General features: G+C 41.5%; 2 protein-coding genes across 3 annotated transcripts; one reads left to right on the top strand and one right to left on the bottom strand.

The window, feature by feature from the left end:
• Positions 1 to 606: 606 nt before the first annotated feature.
• On the bottom strand, positions 607 to 8056 carry yy1a (YY1 transcription factor a). The gene is given in 6 exon segments (XM_041847224.2): positions 607 to 1844; positions 3670 to 3828; positions 4170 to 4230; positions 6192 to 6354; positions 7442 to 7690; positions 7693 to 8056. Coding segments are annotated over 6 exon segments (1059 nt in total). The 5' UTR covers positions 7937 to 8056; the 3' UTR covers positions 607 to 1661.
• A 1266-nt stretch (positions 8057 to 9322) lies between these two features.
• degs2 (delta(4)-desaturase, sphingolipid 2) lies at positions 9323 to 24193 on the top strand. 2 transcript variants are annotated; one of them, XM_041847229.2, is made up of 4 exons: positions 9323 to 9512; positions 22140 to 22529; positions 22644 to 22882; positions 23736 to 24193. In XM_041847229.2, the coding sequence occupies exons 1-4, from the start codon at positions 9431 to 9433 to the stop codon at positions 23877 to 23879; spliced, it is 855 nt and encodes a 284-aa protein (XP_041703163.1). In that variant the 5' UTR covers positions 9323 to 9430; the 3' UTR covers positions 23880 to 24193. The 2 variants fall into 2 exon arrangements, with proteins under 2 accessions (XP_041703163.1, XP_041703161.1); XM_041847227.2 differs by having other exon boundaries at positions 22140 to 22882.
• Positions 24194 to 24390: the final 197 nt, after the last annotated feature.

Below are 24390 nucleotides of genomic sequence, written 5' to 3'. Positions count from 1 at the left end.
TGGTGCAAGCAAAGTCTCCTTTCTCCCATTGTAAATGTCACTGGACAACAAAAATGTCTCAGGTTGTTTTAAGGACATACTAATTTAAGATGGTCAATTATGTACATTTCTGCATGTTCTGAGATATTTCTGCTCAAAGAGTGGTAAAGTTAGGCCTGTGCTCTACATTTCTCACCTGTATCTTGGACAAAGAGTTTTACACGAGGAGAGAAGAAGCATCTCCCATGTTGTAATTGAGTTCAATCATGTTCTAGTGTTCTGCTGTGGTTGCACAAAGGCCTATACCAAATACTTAACGATGAGTCTTGATGCGCTCATTGAGTAAATTGATTCTGCACTTGTTTTTTCTTTAATACATTTTAGGGAAATGTGTTGAACACTGGGAGAGAAAAAAAAGTGCATTGATTGTAAACATTGAATAGATTTTTATTTTGAAATATATAGGGTCCACTCTTCCTGTCAGTGCTTATTAACTTTAATTTGATTATTGGTCTTTAGGAAATTAGCTATGTACTGGTGGGGATATTTTATTTCCATATCTGCTGTACAGAACTGAACTTAAACTAAAGAATGACATGACCAAGCACAAAGGGATGGACATCGGACTAAAGAGCAAAAATCCACACGGACCATTTACTGAAAATACCGGTCATATATTTTTACATGGTACAACATGTTACAAGTTCCTGTCAACCATTTTATTAAAATGTTGGTACCAGTTTGGAGCGGTCTCTACCAATGGTAAATGTCACATTCAAAATGACTTTAATCAATTACAACTTAACACTACATAAAATAGGAATTCTGAAACAAAATTCTAATAAGTGCTTGCTAATGGGCAGGTTTGTATTGGCAACTTATTGGGAAGGTACATTTTAGCAAAAGTTAATGCTGCCTGTACAATACATTCTAATGATGCAACTGAGCACCACTTCTGGTTGTATTGTGTGTTCAACTAAACAAAGGATTTGATGGACATGACACGATGTGCTCTCTGGCCGTGCAGGGGGGGAAAATAAAACAGTTTAATCCGTTAACACTACTTAAATTACATTGCTATTATCTACACAATTCCAATATATCTGTCCGTCACAATTATACAAAATGAATACCCCCCCCCCCAAAAAAAAAAAAAACATTTTACAAGGGGAAAAGCAGGGAGGTACAATAAACAGCAAATTCTCCATGTAAGAGTTATCACAGATTTCTCTGGGAAAACACACATAAAACAGCTCAGCCAGAGAAAGTGTACAACATGCACACTTAGAAAAAAACCGTACAAAATTAAAAAGCTATTCTTTCGAGATGCTGATGGAGAAGAACTTTTAACTTTAAATGTCGATTCTTTCTCTTTGGGTGCTGCAGTTTTTAAATAACTTTTTCTTTTCGGGTACAGGTCCAAGAAATTAACATCTTCCCAAGGAGAAACTTTATGCTTTTCCTTCAGGATCGTGCCAAGATAAAAGGGTAGGAGGGGGGAGTGAAGCATCTTTAGAGTTCCTAATAATCTCTGTACATATCAAAAAGTCAGTAAGGTCATTCTCTCAAAACATTTTCCTAGAAACAATACAAAGGGGATTTCATAGCTCTTAGGGGGTGTGACGCTTCTGCCGTGGTGAAGATATGGGGGGGGGTATCCTCACGGTGGTTGGTTGGTTCAGTCACTGATTGTTTTTAGCTTTAGCGTGTGTGAGGATGTGAGACTTGAGGTTGGTGGATTGGGCAAACTTCTTGTTGCAGCCGTCGAATGGACAGACGTAGGGTCGGTCTCCAGTGTGAATCCGCACATGCGTGCGTAAGTTAAAGTCCAGGGAGAACCGCTTTCCGCAGCCCTCAAATGTGCACTAAAAGAAAGAGAGTAGATTTTATTACGAGGCTGCATTGCTGGTTGACAATCTGGGCACCTATGGGTGTATGGTCATATACAGTTGAAGTCTGGAGTTTACATACACCTTAGCCAAACACATTTTAACCTAGTTTTTCACAATTCCTGACATTTAATCCTAGTAAAAATTCCATGTCTTAGGTCAGTTAGGATCACCACTTTATTTTAAGAATGTGAAATATCAGAATAATAGTAGAGTGATTTCTTTCAGCTTTTATTTCTTTCATCACATTCCCAGTGGGTCAGAAGTTTACATACACTCAATTAGTAGTTGGTAAATTGTTTAACTTGGAAGGCTACACAAAAAATGTTTTGTGTAGCCTTCTACAAGCTTCCCACAATAAGTTGGGTGAATTTTGGCCCATTCCTCCTGACAGAGCTGGTGTAACACAGGTTTGTAGGCCTCCTTGCTCACACACACTTGTTCAGTTCTGTCCACATTTTCTATAGGATTGAGGTCAGGGCTTTGTGATGGCCACTCCAATACCTTGACTTTGTTGTCCTTAAGCCATTTTGCCACAACTTTGGAAGTATGCTTGGGGTCGTTGTCCATTTGGAAGACCCATTTGCGACCAAGCTTTAACTTCCTGACTGATGTCTTGAGATGTTGCTTCAATATATCCTCATAATTTTCCTTCCTCATGATGCCATCTATTTTGTGAAGTGCACCAGTCCCTCCTGCAGCAAAGCACCCCCACAGCATGATGCTGCCACCCCCGTGCTTCACAGTTGGGATGGTGTTCTTTGGCTTGCAAGCGACCCCCCTTTTCCTCCAAACATAACAATGGTCATTATGGCCAAACAGTTCGATTTTTGTTTCATCAGACCAGAGGACATTTCTACAAAAAGTACGATCTTTGTCCCCATGTGCAGTTGCAAACCGTAGTGTGGCTTTTTTATGCCGGTTTTGGAGCAGTGGCTTCTTCCTTGCTGAGCGGCCTTTCAGGTTATGTCGATATAGGACTTGTTTTACTGTGGATATAGATACTTTTGAATTGTTTCCTCCAGCATCTTCACAAGGTCCTTTGCTGTTGTTCTGGGATTGATTTGCACTTCGCACGAAAGTACGTTCATCTCTAGGAGACAGAACGCGTCTCCTTCCTGAGCGGTATGACGGCTGCGTGGTCCCATGGTGTTTATACTTGCGTACTATTGTTTGTACAGATGAACGTGGTACCTTCAGGCGTTTGGAAATTGCTCCCAATGATGAAGTAGACTTGTGGAGGTCTACAATTATTTTTCTGAGGTCTTGGCTGATTCCTTTTGATTTTCCCACGATGTCAAGCAAAGAGGCACTGAGTTTGAAGGTAGGCCTTGAAATACATCCACAGGTACACCTCCAATTGACTCAAATTATGTCAATTAGCCTATCAGAAGCTTCTAAAGCCATGACATCATTTTCTGGAATTTTCCAAGCTGTTTAAAGGCACAGTAAACAGTGTACAAACTTCTGACCCACTGGAATTGTGATACAGTGAATAAGTGAAATAATCTGTCTGTAAACAATTGTTGGAAAAATTACTTGTGTCATTCACAAAGTAGATGTCCTAACCGACTTGCCAAAACTATAGTTTAACAAAACATTTGTGGAGCGGTTGAAAAACTAATTTTAATGACTCCAACCTAAGTGCATGTAAACTTCCGACTTCAACTGTACATGCCATGTAGACATTAAGCAGGAAGTGTTGTGATTCAAACTAAATGTATACAGTGAAACTAATTGTTTAGACAAGTACATCTCTCAATATGAAGCCATTTTGAAAGGGGTTGGGGGGGAAACATACTTGGAAAGGCTTCTCTCCGGTATGAACAAGTTGATGCCTCTTCAGTTTGGAGCTTTCGACAAAGGCCTTTCCACATTCGGCGCAGACGTGAACACGTGGTCCATGCGTGTGTAAGTGCTTCCTCATCGCAGAGTTATCCCTGAACATTTTAGTGCATCCCTGCAGAGGCAAAGGTAGCAATAAATCACTTGGAACTTCAGAAATGACTAAACCAATTGGTCCACATCAGAGCACTTAATAAGCTATAGGCAACCTCAGAGCATAGCGGCTATTTGACTACCATTATTCACCCAAACAACTGTTCTAGTCTTACCATTGTGTTCTAGTGGCTGCGTTACCATTGTGTTCTAGTGGCTGCGTTACCATTGTGTTCTAGTGGCTGCGTTACCATTGTGTTCTAGTGGCTGCGTTACCATTGTGTTCTAGTGGCTGCGTTACCATTGTGTTCTAGTGGCTGCGTTACCATTCTAATGCCAGTTAGACTAGTAGAGCATACGTACTTTGTGGGGGCAAGCTATCGTCCTGGGAGAGTCGTCCTCCTTTATTTTCCGTGGCTTCATCCTGCAAGATATGACAGATCGTGCTCCACTGTAGATCAGTTGGTAGAGCATGGCGCTTGCAACGCCAGAATAGTGGGTTTGATTCTGGGACCACCCATGACTAAGTCGCTTCGGATAAGTGTCTGCTAAATGGCATATATTATACACTGTATAAAATTGAGCACACAGACATGCAATCGCCATAGACAAACATTGGCAGTAGAATGGCCTTACTGAAGAGCTCAGTGACTTTCAACGTGGCACCGTCATAGGATGACACCTTTCTAACAAGTCAGTTCGTCAAATTTCTGCCCTGCTAGAGCTGCCCCGCTCAACTAAATGTTGTTATTGTGAAGTGAAAATGCCTAGGAGCCACAACGGCTCAGCCGCGAAGTGGTAGGCCACACAAATTAGAATCCACTAATTTAAAGGGGTGTCCACATACTTATGTATAAATTGAACAAACAAACAGGCTTTGCCAAAACGTGAGTCTGTATGTCCCCTCAATAAATCTCAGATCAAAGCAGACAGTGCTCCTTTCACTTTATTTTCCTAGGTAGTCACCCATTGAAGTGTCCTGGAGTAAGGAATGTTTTGGGGGATGTTCAAGTGCCTCAGCTGAGCAACTGAACAATTGTTTTGTTCAAGCTGAGCTGAAGCGCATTTGGGAACACTTTCTTTCCATACTTGTGGAGAGTTCAACAGGAAACAGTTCTAATAGTACATAGGCCTACATAGGGACGCAACGGGAAATGTTTTTCAACAGAAAACAAAACAAATATTTAAATATAAGCCTTCCACAACCATAAAACCCACTAATAATTTAATTATTTTATCTAAGTAGTTTAACCTGTTTTTTTGCAATAATCACTTATCTGGCTTTCAAGTCGGTCTATGAAAATGGCATTTTTGTTACACATTTCACCAGAACCATGCATAATGCACATTCACTTCTTGTAGCAGGCACTATAGAAAATGAACACAAGACTCATAAACCTTCTTTCAAGCCCACATGCTAGTGAGTAGCTAGCTAATATTTATTTTTCAAGTTTAGCCAACTTGGATCTATTTGCTAGCTAAGAAGGCAGAGCAGTTGGATTGTTATGAACACACCCTTCTATCCATCCCCAACTGTTTGAACAGCATGCTAGCCTGTCCACTTTGTTCAGATGTTGAAATAAATTCTCAGAATGAGAATGAATTGTCAATTCCTTATAAGTGTTTTATGCTTATTGCACATTTATAAAACACATACTAGACAGCTAGTATAACAGTCTTTGGCTAAAATGCTGCTAGTGGTACCCCAATGCCACGCATGACAAATTGAGCATACATTTTCCAGAATCAATGTTAATTGAACTCCCGTTTTAGTAGTGTCTGCTCTGCGCACAATTTAAGCAGTTGAGATATAAGGGTATCGTTAGAAAAGTTAAGTTCTCCTCTATTACAGTAAAAACATGTCTCAATGTGTTTCGGTGTCCATATGACCGATTCTGTTGGACCAAACCTCAAATGCAAATAGCGAGTTAAAACTCAGAGGAAGAAGTGATCTCTCATCTTTGTTGTTGTGAGTGGCAGGGGGAGGGCCTTGGTGCGTGTAACAAAATCTATTCAAAATTATCCAGTTTCTATGGACTTAATTTGGACATAAGCTTGTCGCCTGCCTTCCCGCCTTTGGGACAACAACTCCCATTGTTAGGCCGGAGACATGAGCATCTTGACATACACAGATCTCTGGTGTAAATGAAAAGGTGCACAGTACAAGCGGACAAACACTCATAAAATAATTGTGAATATCGCGCAAAAACATATGGGACAGTTTTATGCAATAATATTGAGATGATCTGACTGTTTAATGCTGAAATAGTGCGGTGATTGGTCAAATTTGCAAGCCTTCGCATTATATGCAGGGAATAGTTGATTTTGCACACAAAAAATTAGATCCTGGAGTGACTGACAAATGAACATGTCTCTGTAGCTCACCTAGCGAACTCTGCCAGCTGTTTGGGGTCTGACAGGTCGATCCCTGGGATGCCCCCGGGCGGGAGCTTCTTCCCTGTCATGTACTCTGAGTAATCAGGAGGGGAATTATCCCCAATGACGTGCTCCTCCACCATAGTGTCATGGTCAATGTCCTTCTTGTCATCTGAGATGGAGCACAGGAGCAGAGTTAAAACAGATCAACAGGCATATGTTTTGTGATGTCTGACCCAAATGGTCCATTAGAATACCAATCAACAAAGAATATCACTATTTCAACCATGCTGCACAATCACCAGGAAAATGTATAAAGGCTGGGAGCTTAATTGTGTTCAAGCACAAGGTCTGCACAGCTGAACAGAAAGTGAATGCACATTTTGGGTAGTTTCATTTGAAAGGCCCTATTTTTTTATGGAATGTGTGAATAGCCTTAGTTTTAGATTTTTTTAAAAACGTTTGACGTCGGAACTCCGGTCCGCCCACTCTAGTTGCTACTGAACTCCATCGTAAATCGTTGAGTTGGCTAGTTTACTAAACTAGCTAAATAACTGGTCAACAAACGTAGTAACCATTTTAATACCACTTCTATTCGCTAAATTTCCAGACTAGTCGCCGCTCAACGCCATCGTAAATTGTTGTTTAGTCGGGCTACAGTCAGTATAGCTAATGAAATTAGCTAGCTAGCTAACGTTAACTGTCTGACGAAAGCCAATCTTCTCAGGTCTGTCGGTCTCAAATGTAACAATGTAAACTTTGCTAAAAATGTAATGACTAAAATATCTATTGAGATGCCATTCTTGCAACTCTTCCCCAACGATTAGAAAACTAACTAGCAGTAACACATCCACACAGTCTTGTGACATCTTGCTAGTTGTTACCCTCCCCCCGCTCTTCGAGCAGAGGCCCGGTGCTGAACTGCGCCACAGCGGCCTACTCCGGGGCCAGCAGCAGCGCGCTCGCTCCCACCCGCCGCCATCTTTCCCCGGCCAAATCAACGCCATTTTTTCGGTCCGCCATACTGGTCCAGGGGAACATGGCGGCGCCCATCAACACATAAAACATGGCTTCCCATAAAAACAAAAACATTTCGAATACAGTGCATGCAATTCGGACTTGGAAAAACAGTGCGGAATTCTACTGAAATTAGCCAGAGGCCAGCGTCCGTACGAGGCCTAGTTCTAGGGAATGCACAGTGAGAACAATGCAGGTGGCAAGCTTGCAAAAACATAATTTCGACAGAACTCTAAACTTACCCGATGCCCACATCGTCACCGAAAACTCTCCTTCCAAAGTCTTTATCTGGACTTGTTTCTGTTCCCATTTTCTACCACTGGACTCCGGTGCACCCAAGTAGCTCTTTTTATTTCTCTTCCCGCTTCCCCCCTTCTTCATCCGCCCCGAGCTCTTCCCAGCGACAGTCACCAGAGTCTGTTCGATGTATTCCTCTTCCGCGGCAGGGACTGGGACAGGTATAAGAATTTGGTCCTCGTAATCATCGTCCCGTGCATGTCCGAATCATCTTCACCAACCACCTCTTCTCGGGTTTGCACCAATATTACCTCCTGGTGATGCATTGAGTGTGGATCATCTGAGTCGAGGGGCTGTAACGCGATCATAGGCTGTTCATCGTCGTCCTCTCCAACAACTGTTGTCTCGATTGTCTCCACTTCGATTTCATGAAGTTCCACTATTTCGGCTGGCATCTCCGAGCCGTCCGTTTCGATGTACAGGGTATCATCTGAGGCCATGTTGAAAACCCCTAAATTCTTCACAGTTATGTTTTCAATAGCAGTTCCCCCCCTCTATACTGCCTTCCTCCCCTCTACACTGCCTTCCTCCTTCTTCGACAACAAACTCCACTCTGTTCTACTCTCGTCGCCACTACGCTTTAGCTACATAGTCTCGCGAGACTTCATGGGTTACAGACTTATGCTGCATTCATGTCATGTCGAAAACTCGGAATTTCCCACTGGCTAACCTAGGAGGAAGTATCAGATCTCGAGTTTCCAATTGGGAGGCACCAGAATCAACCAATATGAAGCACTACGCAAATAACTTACGTTCATTTGAACTCGGAGGTCCCGAGTTTCTGACATGAAGTGAACGCTGCATTAGGTTGGGTTCCCCTGCTCAGACGTTGTATGCGTCATTAACCAATGGTTGCGTGCGACGTAATCGATTGACAGATTGCTATAACATATGTGGTTAGCTGATACTTAAAATACCTATCCAGGCGTTGTAAGATCTGGCAGGCATCAGCAACTCCTGGGCATAGGCGCGCGCCCATTTACAGCCATTGGGCTTGTTCGACATTGCAGATGATCAGCGAGATGACTGCCGACTGACTGATCTACAATCACCTTGCATCATAAATAACTACCATTATTTGTAGATCAGTCAAATCAAATTGTATTTGCCACATGCGCCGAATACAACAGGTGTAGACATTACAGTGAAACGCTTACTTACAAGCCCTTAACCAACAATGCAGTTAAGTAAGTGCAAATAGTCCGGGTAGCCATGATTAGCTGTTCAGGAGTCTTATGGCTTGGGAGTAGAAGCTGTTGAGAAGCCTTTTGGACCTAGTCATTCAACATTTACCCACTATGCATCATATGTATCATATGCACAAACAAATTGACATTTAATATAGTTTAATTTATTGTCACAATATCGACAATGTAAATGTATTGGGTTGTTAATGTGTTTGTTTGTGCAATAAAGGATTCGTGAAAATGTATTCAGATCAATGTGTATAATCAACTCATGCATCTTGTTGAGATTAATTTACAAAGTCTAAATTATGCAACAATATTCTGTTATATCTATAATTGAAGGAGTTTAAAAATAAATAAAATCTATTAGCCTAATGTCACAGGCTATCATTGATATGGAAGGTTTTCACTGTGGAACCCCTTTTAAACACTGCGAACTAAACATGGGTAGTTAATATAACGTTGACTTTTCCTCATAGCCTATGCTCGTATTTTTTTTATCAATTCTTGCTGTTCTGTGTTTTGGCTTATGAATACAGACTACATTAATATTGCCTGCTGAATTCGATCACCTCAGTTAAAAGTGTATTTAAACTTGACAAACGCAGGAATTACTATCGGCTAGGGAGGAGCTTTTTTGGTCACACACCTTTCACCTTTACCTTTGATAGGGTGTGTTTTTAAAGACGTGTGTGTAGGTGAGGCACACATAGCCGCTGCGCTCCCGCGGGCTTGAAGAGCATCGAAATGGGAAAGACAGGTGAACGGGGAGACTTTGAATGGGTCTACAATGATCAGCCTCATACTTCACGAAGAAAAGAAATATTAGGTAAGCTGGTGTCTTAAAACATAAACGAAATAACTACGGTTTAAAGTAAAGTTGTACTGCTTATACAAAGTCATACTGTTCCTTTTTTATTTTACTTCTTTTTAAAATCGTATCCGGTTTTACCTGTTTTCAAATGGACAACTTACGTCTTACCTGTCAGAAATGTCGCAACCTGGAGTTTAACAACCTGGAAGTATATGATTTATTGGAGTAGCCCAGTTCATTAACCATGAAATGAGACTACAGTACTAGGCTATTTGCCAATGCTGAAACTTAAGGGAATATGGACTCCTATTTTTTCACAAGCAAAGCAGCCTACTAGATTTGCCAAACAAAACCACCTGTCCTACTTTTAACTTCTTATGAATTCATATTGTAATATTATCTTGTGAATTAAAAACAGCTTATTTTTTATTTGTATTTTTTTATTTAACCTTTATTTAACCAGGTAAGCCAGTTGAGAACAAGTTCTCATTTACAACTGCGACCTGGCCAAGATAAAGCAAAGCAGTGCGATAAAAACAACAACACAGAGTTACATATGGAATAAACAAAACGTACAGTCAATAACACAATAGAAAATCTATATACAGTGTGTGCAAATGTAGTAAGTTCTGGAGGTAAGGCAATAAATAGGCCATAGTGTAAAATAATTACAATTTAGTATTAAGTGATTGGTAAGATGCTGTGACAACTGATGCTTAAAGTTAGTGAGGGAGATAAGTGTCTCCAGCTTCAGAGATTTTTGCAGTTCGTTCCAGTCATTTGCAGCAGAGAACTGGAAGGAATGGGGGCCAAAGGAGGTGTTGGCTTTGGGGATGACCAGTGAGATATACCTGCTGGAACGCATTCTACAGGTGGGTGTTGCTATGGTGACCAATGATCTAAGATAAGGCGGGGATTTGCCTAGAAGTGATTTATAGATGACCTGGAGCCAGTGGGTTTGGCGACGAATATGTAGTGAGGGCCAGCCAACGAGAGCGTACAGGTCACAATGGTGGGTAGTATATGGGGCTTTGGTGACAAAACGGATGGCACCGTGATCGACTACATCCACTTTGCTGAGTAGAGTGTTGGAAGCTATTTTGTAAATGACATCGCCAAAGTCAAGGATCGGTAGGATAGTCAGTTTTACGAGGGCATGTTTAGCAGCATGCGTGAAGGAGGCTTTGTTGCGAAATAGGAAGCCGATTCTAGATTTAACTTTGGATTGGAGATGCTTACTGTGAGTCTGGAAGGAGAGTTTACGGTCTAACCAAACACCTAGGTATTTGTAGTTGTCCACATATTCTAAGTCAGACCCGCCGAGAGTAGTGATTCTAGTCGGGCGGGCGGGTGCAAGCAGTGTTCGATTGAAGAGCATGCATTTAGTTTTACTAGCGTTTAAGAGCAGTTGGAGGCCACGGAAGGAGTGTTGTATGGCATTGAAGCTCGTTTGGAGTTTTGTTAACACAGTGTCCAATGAAGGACCAGATGTATACAAAATGGTGTCGTCTGCGTAGAGGTGGATCTGAGAGTCACCAGCAGCAAGAGCGACATCATTGATATACACAGAGAATAGAGTCGGCCCGAGAATTGAACCCTGTGGCACCCCCATAGACTGCCAGAGGTCCAGACAACAGGCCCTCCGATTTGACACATTGAACTCTATCTGAGAAGTAGTTGGTGAACCAGGCGAGGCAGTCATTTGAGAAACCAAGGATATTTAGTCTGCCAATAAGAATGCGTGATTGACAGAGTCAAAAGCCTTGGCCAGGTCGATGAAGACGGCTGCACAGTACTGTCTTTTATCGATCGCGGTTATTATATCGTTTAGGACCTTGAGCGTGGCTGAGGTGCACCCATGACCAGCTCGGAAACCAGATTGCATAGCAGAGAAGGTACGGTGGGATTCGAAATGGTCGGTGATCTGTTTGTTAACTTGGCTTTCAAATACTTTCGAAAGGCGGGGCAGGATGGATATAGGTCTGTAACTGTTTGGATCTAGAGTGTCACCCCCTTTAAAGAGGGGGATGACCGCGGCAGCTTTCCAATCTCTGGGGATCTCAGACGATACGAAAGAGAGGTTGAACAGGCTAGTAATAGGGGTTGCGACAATTTCGGCTGCCAATTTTAGAAAGAAAGGGTCCAGATTGTCTAGCCCATCTGATTTGTAGGGGTCCAGATTTAGCAGCTCTTTCAGGACATCAGCTATCTGAATTTGGGTGAAGGAGAAGCGGGGGGGGGGGGGCATGGGCAAGTTGCAGTGGAGGGTGCAGAGCTGGTGGCCGGGGTAGGGGTAGCCAGGTGGAAAGCATGGCCAGCCATAGCAAAGTGCTTATTGAAATTCTCGATTATCGTCGATTTATCGGTGGTGACAGTGTTTCCAAGCCTCAGTGCAGTGGGTAGCTGGGAGGAGGTGCTCTTATTCTCCATGGACTTTACAGTGTCCCAAAACTTTTTTGAGTTAGTGCTACAGGATGCACATTTCTGTTTGAAAAAGCTAGCCTTTGCTTTCCTAACTGATTGTGTATATTGTTTCCTGACTTCCCTGAAAAGCTGCATATCGCGGGGGCTGTTCGATGCTAATGCAGTACGCCACAGGATGTTTTTGTGCTGGTCAAGGGCAGTCAAGTCTGGGGTGAACCAGGGGCTATATATGTTCTTAGTTCTGAATTGTTTGAATGGGGCATGCTTATTTAAGATGGAGAGGAAAGTACTTTTGAAGAACATCCAGGCATCCTCTACTGACGGAATGAGGTCAATATCCATCCAGGATACCCGGGCCAGGTCAATTAGAAAGGCCTGCTCGCTGAAGTGTTTTAGGGAGTGTTTGACAGTGATGAGGGGTGGACGTTTGCAGGCAATGAGGCAGTGATCGCTGAGATCCTGGTTGAAGACAGCGGAGGTGTATTTAGAGGGTAAATTAGTCAGGATGATATCTATGAGGGTGCCCATGTTTATGGATTTAGGGTTGTACCTGGTAGGTTCCTTGATGATAATTTGTGAGATTGAGGGCATTTAGTTTTGATTGTAGGATGGCCGGGGTGTTAAGCATATCCCAGTTTAGGTCACCAAGCAGTACGAATTCTGAGGATAGATGGGGGGCAAGCAATTCACATATGGTGTCCAGGGCACAACTGGGGGCTGAGGGGGGTCTGTAGCAAGCGGCAACAGTGAGAGACTTATTTCTGGAATGGTGGATTTTTAGAAGTAGAAGCTCAAACTGTTTGGGCACAGACCTGGATAGTATGATAGAGCTCTGCAGGCTCTCTCTACAGTAGATTGCAACTCCGCCCCCTTTGGCAGTTCTATCTAGACGGAAAATGTTGTAGTTCGGAATGGAAATGTCTGAATTTTTGGTGGCCTTCCTAAGCCAAGATTCAGACACTGCTAGAACATCAGGGTTGGCAGAGTGTGCTAACACAGTGAATAACTCAAACTTGGGGAGGAGACTTCTGATGTTAACATGCAAGAAACCGATGGCTTTTACGGTTACAGAAGTCAACAAACGATAGCGCCTGGGGGGTAGGAGTGATACTGGGGGCTACAGGGCCTGGGTTAACCTCTACATCACCAGAGGAACAGAGGAGGAATATAATAAGGATACGGCTAAAGGCTTTAAGAACTGGTCTTCTAGTGCTTTGTGTGCAAAGAAAAGGGGCAGATTTCCGGGCGTTGTAGAATAGATTCAGGGTATTATGTACAGACAAGGATATGGAAGGATATTAGTACAGTGGAGGTACACCTAAGCATTGGGTAACTATGAAAGAGATAGGCTCAATCGGTACCTCCAGTGATGCTGTCTCCGTGTGTATGGGGGGTGGGACAAAGGAGCTCTCTGAGGCTGGTTGAGCTGAACTTGGGGCTCTACAGTGAAATTGTATAATAAGAACTAACCCAAACAACAATAGGCAAGGCATATTGACATGGGAGAGAGGCATAACGCAATCACAGGTGTTATTCGAGAGGGCTAAGACAACAACTGGTAATGGCGACAAAAGTTTGGGCTGAGGCTAAACAGATAAACAGGATGGGGTACCGTGTAAAGGAACAGTCCAGCAGACATCAGCTGTGTAGCTGAGTGATCATAAGGTCCAGTGAACAGCACTAAGTAAGTCCGGGAGCAGATCATTGGCTGCTAAAGCACAGGCGAGCAGGAGGCACGGCTGTTGATTGCGTGTGCTAGCGGGCTGGGGCTAGCAGATGGATCTTCGTGGTCGTCGCAACGGGAAGCCTGTTGAAACCACATCAGACGATTACGTCAGCAGACCAGTCGTGATGGATCGGTGGGGCTCCGTGTCGACACTAGGAGATCCCGTTCGGTTGACAGAGAGGTAGATAGCCGGGAGATGGGCCTGGCTCGAGGCTAGCTCAAGGCTAACTGGTACGTCGGGAAGTGGTGATTAGCCAACAACAGCCATTCGGTTGTAGCTAGCTAGTTGCGATGGTCCGGTGTTAAGGTCCAGTGATTCAGTGATTCTGGCAGAAAATCCGATATGCTCTGGGTCGATAGCACGCTGTGCAGACTGGCCGATAATTGTCCAGGCTAGAGCTGGCTGGTAGGTAGTGCAGGCCACGGACAGTGGTGAAGACCGCTAACGGTGGCTAATAGCAAGTAGCTAGTAAGCTGGCTAGTTTCAGCCGTAGGTGCTTGATAAAAATAAAGAAATAATAGAATCCGTTCCACATTGGGTGAGGTGGGTTGCAGGAAAGTATATTTAGTTAAAGGATGGAAAGTGAGATAGAGGTGTGTGATGACAAGCACAACAGAAGCAAATGAACGCCAGTTTTGTCATTATGACAAAATCGAAGCTGACCGTGATCAACAGTGGATCTCTTTCTTAAGACACATAATAAACGTTACATAAAATGGTTGACATTCGGAGGATGGGGTCCTCCCATTCATATGTAAACCAGTGGAGGCTGCTGAGGGGAGGACAGCTCATAATAATGCCTGGAATGGAGCTAATGGAATGGCATCAAACACATGGAAATCATGTTTTGAAGTATTTTTAACCATTCCGCTCCAGCCATTAGCACAAGCCCCTTCTCCCCAATTAAGATGCCACCAACCTCCTGTGATGGAAACTGATTCCCTGTTTTATCTTTTGGACATGTAGAACAATGGGCAACATGTTGCTAACAGGTGCAGCTGACTAGGACCATTGGCTTTGCTAGGTAACAAGACACATTCCCCTCTAATGGCCCAATGTCAAAGACCGATGCAAAGGATAGCATGACAGTCACCAACCATTAAGTCACAGGGTCAGACCCTCAGAGGAGCCATAAAGAAAATGAATAGGTTAATGAGTAATTATATTTCTATGAGAGGAGCTCGCTATTGTTCTATCCAGAATGCTCTATCATTATACAACAGCCGTAATGCCCACATTGTGGTAACGCTTTAGGCTCCACAAGCCTGGTTTTTCAAGAGGGTAATTCCATGTTGTTTGATCAAGCCGTGACACCCACCGTCTCAGATTGTTCGGAAATCGTTTCTGTATTTAGAAAAAGATGGGATTAGCATTACTGCAACATTATTTAGTTGAAATATAATTTTATATCTGAGAAGATAAGGTAATTGATTGCACCCAAATTGGCAATTTTTTATTTATAGGATTCATATAATATTCAATCAATATAGTACCTTACATCCGATTTGGACCAAACTTTTTTTCTAACAATGAGTAAGACAAGATATGAGGAATCCAAATAAATTGTCAAAGTTAGTGTTTGAAACAGTGGCCAACAAAACCAAGCATGGGTTGTTGTCATACCTTGTTGGGGATTCCTCATGTCTTGTCTTACTCATTGTTAGTAAAAAGTTTGGTCCCCTCCAAATCAAATGTTAGGTACTATATTTATTGAATATTATATGAATCCTATAAATTTCATTTCCCAATTTGGATGCAATCAGTTAGCTTAATTTCTCCAAGATCAACTTATATTTCAACAAAATAATGTTGCAGGAATACTAATCTTATCTGTTTCTAACAACAGAAATGATTTCAGTTCAATCTGAGATGGTGGGTCAAACCTCTTTCTTGTGCTTTTTGAGGTGGAACGAAACCCAAGACATACTTTTATTGTAGTGTCTTACTTGGTCTAATATCTGAGCAATCAACATTTTCTTAAGCTCATCCTTGAAAACATATTTTTGCAATAATTCATATGTGTATTTAATGTGGCCCATGGCCATCCCCTTTATCATTCCCCGTGAATGAAAAGGCCAAATGGTGATCCATCCGTTGCTAGGCTCCTAAATTATTAAAAGCTTTTGGTTTTTATGATCCAACAGGACTGAGGAAATTAGACTCACAATGAGAGAGGTGGCCAGCCGTCTGCTGGTGCTTGTGGTATTGTATCTTAGCCAGGGTGTTTTGGCTCCATCACACCATACTGTTACATACATTCATAGACGTACTTTTCTGTTTCATGAAATTATGTTGTTTATCGATCAAGTTCTCATTTGGGTATTTATTGAAATCAATAAAAGTATTTTTTTAAATTTAATTTTAGTTTAGTCAATTAAGTTTATTTAAAAATCTGGTCCTGGTTTCCCAATAGTAATGGAATGTAGGCTTAAGAGTGTTTTTAACGATGCGTCTTTCCTACAACGGCCGAATATGTAACATGCGTTTCCCAAAACACCACGCGGAGAAAACGGTCGCTAAGGGCATGGTTGGTGCATTCAAATCTTACCTTAACATTATTTCACAATACTGAGGACGGATCCACTCCTAGACAAATATTACCACCTACGGCTGCAAATATTAACAAGGCTTATTCTAATGCTAACCCAATAAAATGCATTAAATCACCGATTGGGCACATCATGTTAGGCTACCTCATCCCTATATTCATCATGTTAGGCTACCTCATCCCTATATTGTTATTTATTTTGCTCTTTTGCACCCCAGTATCTCTATTTGCACATAATCTCTTGCACATCTAGCATTCCAGTGTTAATACTATTGTAATTATTCTGCACTATAGCCTATTTATTGCCTTACCTCCATAACTTGCTACATTTGCACACACTGTATATATATTTTCTGTTGTATTTCTGACTTTATGTTTTTTTTTTACCCCATATGTAACTCTGTGTTGTTTTTATTGCACTACTTTGCTTTATCTTGGCCAGGTCGCAGTTGTAAATGAGAACCTGTTCTCAACTGGCTTACCTGGTTAAATAAAGGTTAAATAAAAAAATAAAAGGCTACACATCATAACAAATTACAGACAGTAGCCTAGCCTACAAGTAACAAAATATAACTCAATTGATTGAACATGAAATGTCTTTCAATATGATTAAAATACATTTAAATTTTTAGTCATTTAGCAGACGCTCTTATCCAGAGCGACTTACAGGAGCAATTAGGGTTAAGTGCCTTGCTTAAGGGCACATCGACAGATTTTTCACCCAGTCGGCTCGGGGATTAGAACCAGCGACCTTTCGATTACTGGCACAACGCTCTTACCCACTAAATAGGCCTATATAGCCTACTGTTTATATTTTAATGCGGTCATCTCGGTTTTCATTTTAATCATATTTTTATATGTCGCTTGTTTATCAATATTACCCATATACTGCATGTACACTAAGTGTACAAAACATTATGAACACCCGCTCTTTCCATGACACTGACCAGGTGAATCCAGATGAAAGCTATGATCCCTTATTGATGTCACCTGTTGAATCCACTTCAATCAGTGTAGATGAAGGGGAAGAGACAGGTTAAAGAAGGATTTTTAAGCTTTTAGACAATTGAGACATGGATTGTGTACGTGTGTCATTCACAGGGTGAATGGATTACGAAAGATAGTGTGCCCTTTGAACGAGGTATGGTAGTAGGTACCGGTTTGTGTCTGGCAAGAACTGCAACACTGCTGGGTTTTTCATGCTCAACAGTTTCCCGTGTGTATCAAGAACGGTCCACAGATAATGGTCCACAGACTAAATTAAACGGGGCTATTTATATAATGAATATGAATTCGGAGGACGGATATGATTAAATATTAAAGCATTAGACCTATCACTAAAAGCTTCAGTCATACAAAAGTTATACTTAAATCCGAACTGGTTCTCTACCAAATTAGTAAAATTGTCTCACCCCATGTTCAAGAATGGCCCTTTTCCCTTTATTCAGATTACAACCTCTCACTTTCAGTTATTTTAAAAGGAAATCGTCTCCCAAATATCACTATTTCTTAAACAAGCCATAGAAAGTTGGTTGTAATTTCAATTTAATCCTCCAGAAACGACAGAACAAATAATGCAACAAATATTGTGGGTAAACTCAAATATACTAATTGATAATAAAAAAAGGATAATCTTCGTTAATGATGTCATAGGTAAGACTGGTGGAGTTATGTCGCACATGCAGCTAACAAAAACATATGGAAATGTCTGCTCTACCCAAAATTACAACCAACTAATTGCAGCATTACCGCAAAAATGGAAGAGGAAGGGGGGAAAAGTAAGGAACTTGTCTGTCGGCACTGCATTAAAGACCATCATTGGTTAAAGAAAATGAGTGATAAATAAAAAAAAGTATACCAGTTTCATTTAAGGACCAAAGGATTGACAGCCGTCCCATATAGATTGCAAAATAGTTCGGAAGAGATTTTTGACGTACCGATTCCATGGCATAGTGTTTATGAACTGAATTTTTCAATTTAAATTATGATATAAAATTCTTGCTACCAATAGAATGTTATTTATATGGAGGATACAACCTTCCCAGCTCTGCAGATTTTGCTGCGAAGAGACAGAATCATTAGATAATTTGTTTTGGTACTGTCCATTTGTAGCTTGTTTTTGGTCACAGGTCCAGGAATGGCTGAAGGATTGCAATATTTACCTGGAGCTAACCCTGCAGATAGCACTACTGGGTGATCTGAAAAGTCATAGTCAATCGATCAATAATATAATTATACTTTTAGCAAAAAGTTTATTTTCAATTTACAATCTGTAGAAACAATGAGAATAGAAGGGTACAGAACGTTTGAAATATCACAGTACAGTTGAAAAATATATGGCAAATAGAAATCCAATATGGATGGTGTTAAGAGATAGATGGGAGGTGTTGAATGGAGCTGAAGGATGGGACTAATAACAAGGAACAACAACTAATAACAACAACATAACTAATGTAAAGCATACGGTGTCCATAATAAGTATATAGGTTATAGGTTGAGAGCGTTTGTGAATGAGCACAGTTAGAAAGATATGGCATATAGAAGCAAACTGGATGGACATGAAAATGATCAGAGGTTGAGGGTAGAGGAAGTTCAGGAGTAAAAACAAACAAAATATAATTATTGTAAAATTGACTGCGTCCATAAAATGTATATAGTATGTATAAGCTGGAAGTAGAGGCCTAAGCGTTATTGTTCACTAGTTTACTCCAATTAGGGGAGGGGTGGTGGGGTTGGAAAGTAATAAAAGGAAATATATATTTTTAAAAGGACATGTGTGTGTACACTACTGTTCAAAAGTTTGGGGTCACTTAGAAATGTCCTTGTTTTCCATGAAAACATACATGAAATTAGTTTGAATAGGAAATATAGCAAAATGAATAGGAAATGTAGTCATTGACAAGGTTAGAAATAATGGTTTTTTAATTGAAATAATTGTGTCCTTCAAACTTTGCTTTCGTCAAAGAATCCTCCATTTGCAGCAATTACAGCCTTGCAGACCTTTGGCATTCTAGTTGTCAATTTGTTGAGGTAATCTGAAGAGATTTCACCCCATGCTTCCTGAAGCACCTCCCACAAGTTGGATTGGCTTGGTGGGCACTTCTTACGTACCATACGGTCAAGCTGCTCCCCCAACAGCTCAATAGGGTTGAGATCCGGTGACTGTGCTGGCCACTCCATTATAGACAGAATACCAGCTGACTGCTTCTTCCCTAAATAGTTATTGCATAGTTTGGAGCTGTGCTTTGGGTCATTGTCCTGTTGTAGGAGGACATTGGCACCAATCAAGCGCCGTCCACAGGGTATGGCATGGCGTTGCAAAATGGAGTGATAGCCTTCCTTCTTCAAGATCCCTTTTACCCTGTACAAACCTCCCACTTTACCACCACCAAAGCACCCCCAGACCATCACATTGCCTCCACCATGCATGACAGATGGCATCAAGCACTCCTCCAGCATCTTTTCATTTGGTCTGCGTCTCACCAATGTTCTTCTTTGTGATCCGAACACCTCAAACTGCGATTCGTCTGTCCCTAACACTTTTTTCCAATCTTCCTCTGTCCAGTGTCTGTGTTCTTTTGCCCATCTTAATCTTTTATTTTTATTGGCCAGTCTGAGATATGGCTTTTTCTTTGCAACTCTGCCTAGAAGGTCAGCATCCCGGAGTCGCCTCTTTACTGTTGACGTTGAGACTGGTGTTTTGCGGGTACTATTTAATGAAGCTGCCAGTTGAGGACCTGTGAGGCGTCTGTTTCTCAAACTAGACACTCTAATGTATTCGTCCTCTTGCTCAGTTGTGCACCGGGGCCTCCCACTCCTCTTTCTATTCTGGTTAGAGCCAATTTGCGCTGTTCTGTGAAGGGAGTAGTACACAGCGTTGTACGAGATCTTCAGTTTCTTGGCAATTTCTCGCATGGAATAGCCTTCCTTTCTAAGAACAAGAATAGACTGACGAGTTTCAGAAGAAAGTTATTTGTTTCTGGCCATTTTGATCCTGTAATCGAACCCACAATTGCTTATGCTCCAGATACTCAACTAGTCTCAAGAAGGCCCGTTTTATTGCTTCTTTAATCAGCACAACAGTTTTCAGCTGTGCTAACATAATTGCAAAAGGGTTTTCTAATGATCAATTAGCCTTTTAAAATGATAAACTTGGATTAGCAAACACAACATGCCATTGGAACACAGGACTGATGGTTGCTGATAATGGGCCTCTGTACGCCTATGTAGATATTCCATTAAAAATCAGCCGTTTCCAGCTACAATAGCCATTTACAACATTAACAATGTCTACATTGTATTTCTGATCAATTTGATGTTATTTTAATGGACAAAAAAAATCTTTCGAAAACAAGGACCCCAAACCTTTGAATGGTTGTGTGTGTGTGTATATGTGTGTATATATATGTATAAATCAATTGTGAGTTGGCAAACGAAAGGGAGAACCGTAGGTAGGTGAGACTATGGGTTTACTATGCCTTCAGAAAGTATTCACACCCCTTCACTTTTCACATTTTGCTGGATTACATCCAGAATTTAAAATTGATTAAATTTAGATTTTGTGTCACTGATCTACACACAATACACCATAATGTCAAAGTGGAATTATGTTTTTAGACATTTTTACTTTATAATAAATGAAAAGCTGAAAAGCTGAAATGTCTTGAGTCAATAGGTATTTTCTGTCAAGCCTAAATAACTTCAGGAGTAAAATTGTGCTTAACAAGTCAAATAAGTTGCATTGACTCACTCTGTGTGCAATAATGGTGTTTAACATAATTTTTGAATGACTACCCCATCTCTGTACCCCACACATACAATTATCTGTCAGGTCCCTCAATCGAGCAGTGAATTTCAAACACAGATTCAACCAAAGACCAGGGAGGTTTTCCAATGCCTCACAAAGAAGGGCACCTATTGGCAGATGGGTAAAAATAAAACAAAGCAGACATTGAATATCCCTTTGAGCATGGTGAAGTTATTAATTACACTTTGGATGGTGTATCAATACACCCAGTCACTACAAAGATACAGGCGTCCTTCCTAACTCAGTTGACCAGTTTAATGGCTGTGATAGGAGAACTGAGGATGGATCAACAACATTGAAGTTACTCCACAATACTAACCTAAATGACAGAGTGGAAAGGAAACCTGTACAGAATACAAATATTCCAAAACACACATCCTGTTTGCAACAAGGCACTAAAGTAAAACTTCATGTGGCAAAGAAATCAACTTTTTGTTCTGAATACAAAGCATTACGTTTACTAGTTACTGTTTTGACTTAAAATCGGCTTAAATCTATGGGAAGACTTGAATGTCTGTCTAGCAATGATCAACAACTAACTTGACAGAGCTTGAATAAATAAAATAAAAGAATAATGGGCAAATATTATTAAACAATCCAGAGACTTATCCAGAAAGACTCACAGCTGTAGTCGCTGCCAAATGTGATTGTAACGTATTGACTCATGGGGTTGAATGCTTATCTAATCAAACTTCATTAATAAAAAAAAATATATAGTTTTTCTTCCAGTATTTTGTGTAGATCTTCGACAAAAAAATGACAATTAAATCAATTTTAATCCCACTTTGTAACACAACTGTGGAAAATATCAAGGGGTGTGAATACTTTCTGAAGGCACCATACAATATTGTGTTCCAGTTTCCTTCTCTTCAGATCAGTTTTCATGCTGCGGTTACGCAAACGAGGTGAAAGCAATGTGACAGACCAAATTTGCATTAGCCAATGGGCTCCTCCAATTCTGGACAGCAGAAAATAAGTGTACGAACCAATGTGATGTCTAACCTCGAATCAACTTCTGTGAGAGAAATACAGAAACCGATACAGAAACAGTTACAATGCAGAGAAACTGACAAGGGTCAGTGTAATGTGTTTACTTTTGAATGAGTCTCATTCTGTGATTTTTGTGTCCTCCTAAGCAAAGTACCCAGAGATTAAGTCCCTGATGGGGCCTGACCCACAGTTGAAGTGGGTGGTGACGGGGATGGTCCTCACCCAGCTTCTGGCCTGCTATATGGTCCATAGCCTCTCCTGGAAGTGGGTGTTCTTCTGGTCGTACGGCTTCGGCGGCTGCATCAACCACTCGCTGACCCTCGCCATCCACGACATCTCGCATAACGTGGCCTTCGGCAACAAGCTGGCACGCCTCAACCGCTGGTTCGCCATGTGGGCCAACCTCCCCATCGGACTGCCCTATTCGGCCTCGTTCAAGAAGTACCACATCGACCACCACCGTTACCTGGGTGGCGACGGCCTAGATGTGGACATCCCCACGGACGTTGAGGGCTGGTTCTTCTGCACACCCCTGCGTAAGGTCCTGTGGCTCTTTCTCCAGCCATTGTTCTACGCACTGCGCCCCCTAGTGGTGAACCCCAAGCCGGTCTCTAGACTAGAGATTATTAACGCTGCCGTTCAATTTGCAGTGAACTTCCTGATATTCTACCTGTGGGGGCTGAAGCCCATCGTTTACCTCATAGCCGGGTCCATTCTATGCATGGGCCTACACCCCATCTCTGGACACTTCATAGCGGAGCACTACATGTTCCTGAAGGGACACGAGACGTACTCCTACTATGGCCCACTGAACTGGATCACCTTCAACGTGGGCTACCACATGGAGCACCATGACTTCCCCAGTATACCTGGCAGTAAGCTGCCTCAGGTGAGTTGAAATCTCAAACACAGTGTTGATAGTGGACCACAATTTTAGGTCAACTATGATTTTAAGTAAACCCAATCTGAAATCTCAATGGACTACCATGATTTTAGGTCCAATATTAAATCTCAATAGTGTACCATGATTTTAGGTCCACCAATCCCCCCCCCCTCACAAAATTGTACCCCTGTATGTGGCTTACTTGATCAGTGGAAATTATCGCTGGTGGCAGATGTCTGTCTCAAGATAATGCTCTAAACAATGTCACCAATGGGAGAAGCATCAGATAGCAGATGAGAGAGGCGTTTCAACCACAGGAGGTTGGTGCCACCTTATTTGGGGAGGACAGGCTTATGGTAACGGTAGGAGTGGAATAGTGGAATGGTATCAAATACATCAAACACATGGTTTGAATCCATTCCATTCACTCCTTTCCAGCCATTATTATGAGCCGTCCTCCCCTCAGCAGCCTCCACTGGTTTCAACTGCAAGTATTGATTAAAAGACTGGCCTGAATTTATAACTCATGAACTATTGGTGTAACGCCTGAGACCAATATGATCATTTTTACACTTTCTAACCTCTACAAATATGCACTCTAAAGTCAACTGTTGTGTGTTTTTTTTTTCTTTGTCTTCAGAAAATGTGTGCACCTCCTATTAGTTTTGTCAGTTGTGGGGAAAGATGATTATTCTCCTTCTAAATGACAAGCCCTAGTGCTATTTGCTGTTATGTTACCTAGGAATACAAGTCATTATCAACCTCCAAATAATACCCTGACATGTTGCAGTCTGACAATGCTTCTGTTGGCTCCTCGTGCGGACAAAGCCCCCTCTAACTGCCCTGTTATCTGTCCCAGGTGAAGATGATAGCAGCAGAGTACTACGACTCCCTACCACAGCACACTTCCTGGACCCGGGTGTTGTGGGACTTTGTCTTTGATGACAGCATCGGTCCCTACACCAGGATCAAGCGGGAATATAAGCTGGTCAAGCAGGAGTAGGTGCCACAACAAAACACTTTCCCCCAATATTCAGTGCTACCGATTGTCATAGTGAAACATCGTTTTTTTGCCTCGTTTTAATCATGTGATTTACTTGACAATAGCATATGTGGGCAGGCGAAAGGCACAATGTCGATCCTAAAGTTTTCCATACCGTGAGTGTGCAGAACAGTGCAGAGATTGAAACATTGAAACTTACCTTGCAGTATGAGGAGCTGTTTTTTTCAGTGAAGCTCTGTTTGATGCTCACCACACAAAAGTTAGTTTTTTTTAAATCAAGAAGATAAATATATAATATTGCTAACAATGTTCCTGACAAAAATGTAATTTAATAAAAAGTTATGTTATTACATGTGAGAGGATTCTGTGTGTGAATACAAAATGTGTATTGCCAGAACTATATAACGGGTATTTCTTTACGAGAGCTATTTTAAGAACAAAAGCACATAACGTCTATATTAGGTTTTGTATAGCCTACACTGTAAATACTTGTACATTCAGTGTCTTTTTA

This window comes from Coregonus clupeaformis, chromosome 21 (assembly GCF_020615455.1).
Source record: "Coregonus clupeaformis isolate EN_2021a chromosome 21, ASM2061545v1, whole genome shotgun sequence".
Classification (NCBI taxonomy): domain Eukaryota; kingdom Metazoa; phylum Chordata; class Actinopteri; order Salmoniformes; family Salmonidae; genus Coregonus; species Coregonus clupeaformis.
This window is presented reverse-complemented; position numbering and strand designations above follow the sequence as displayed.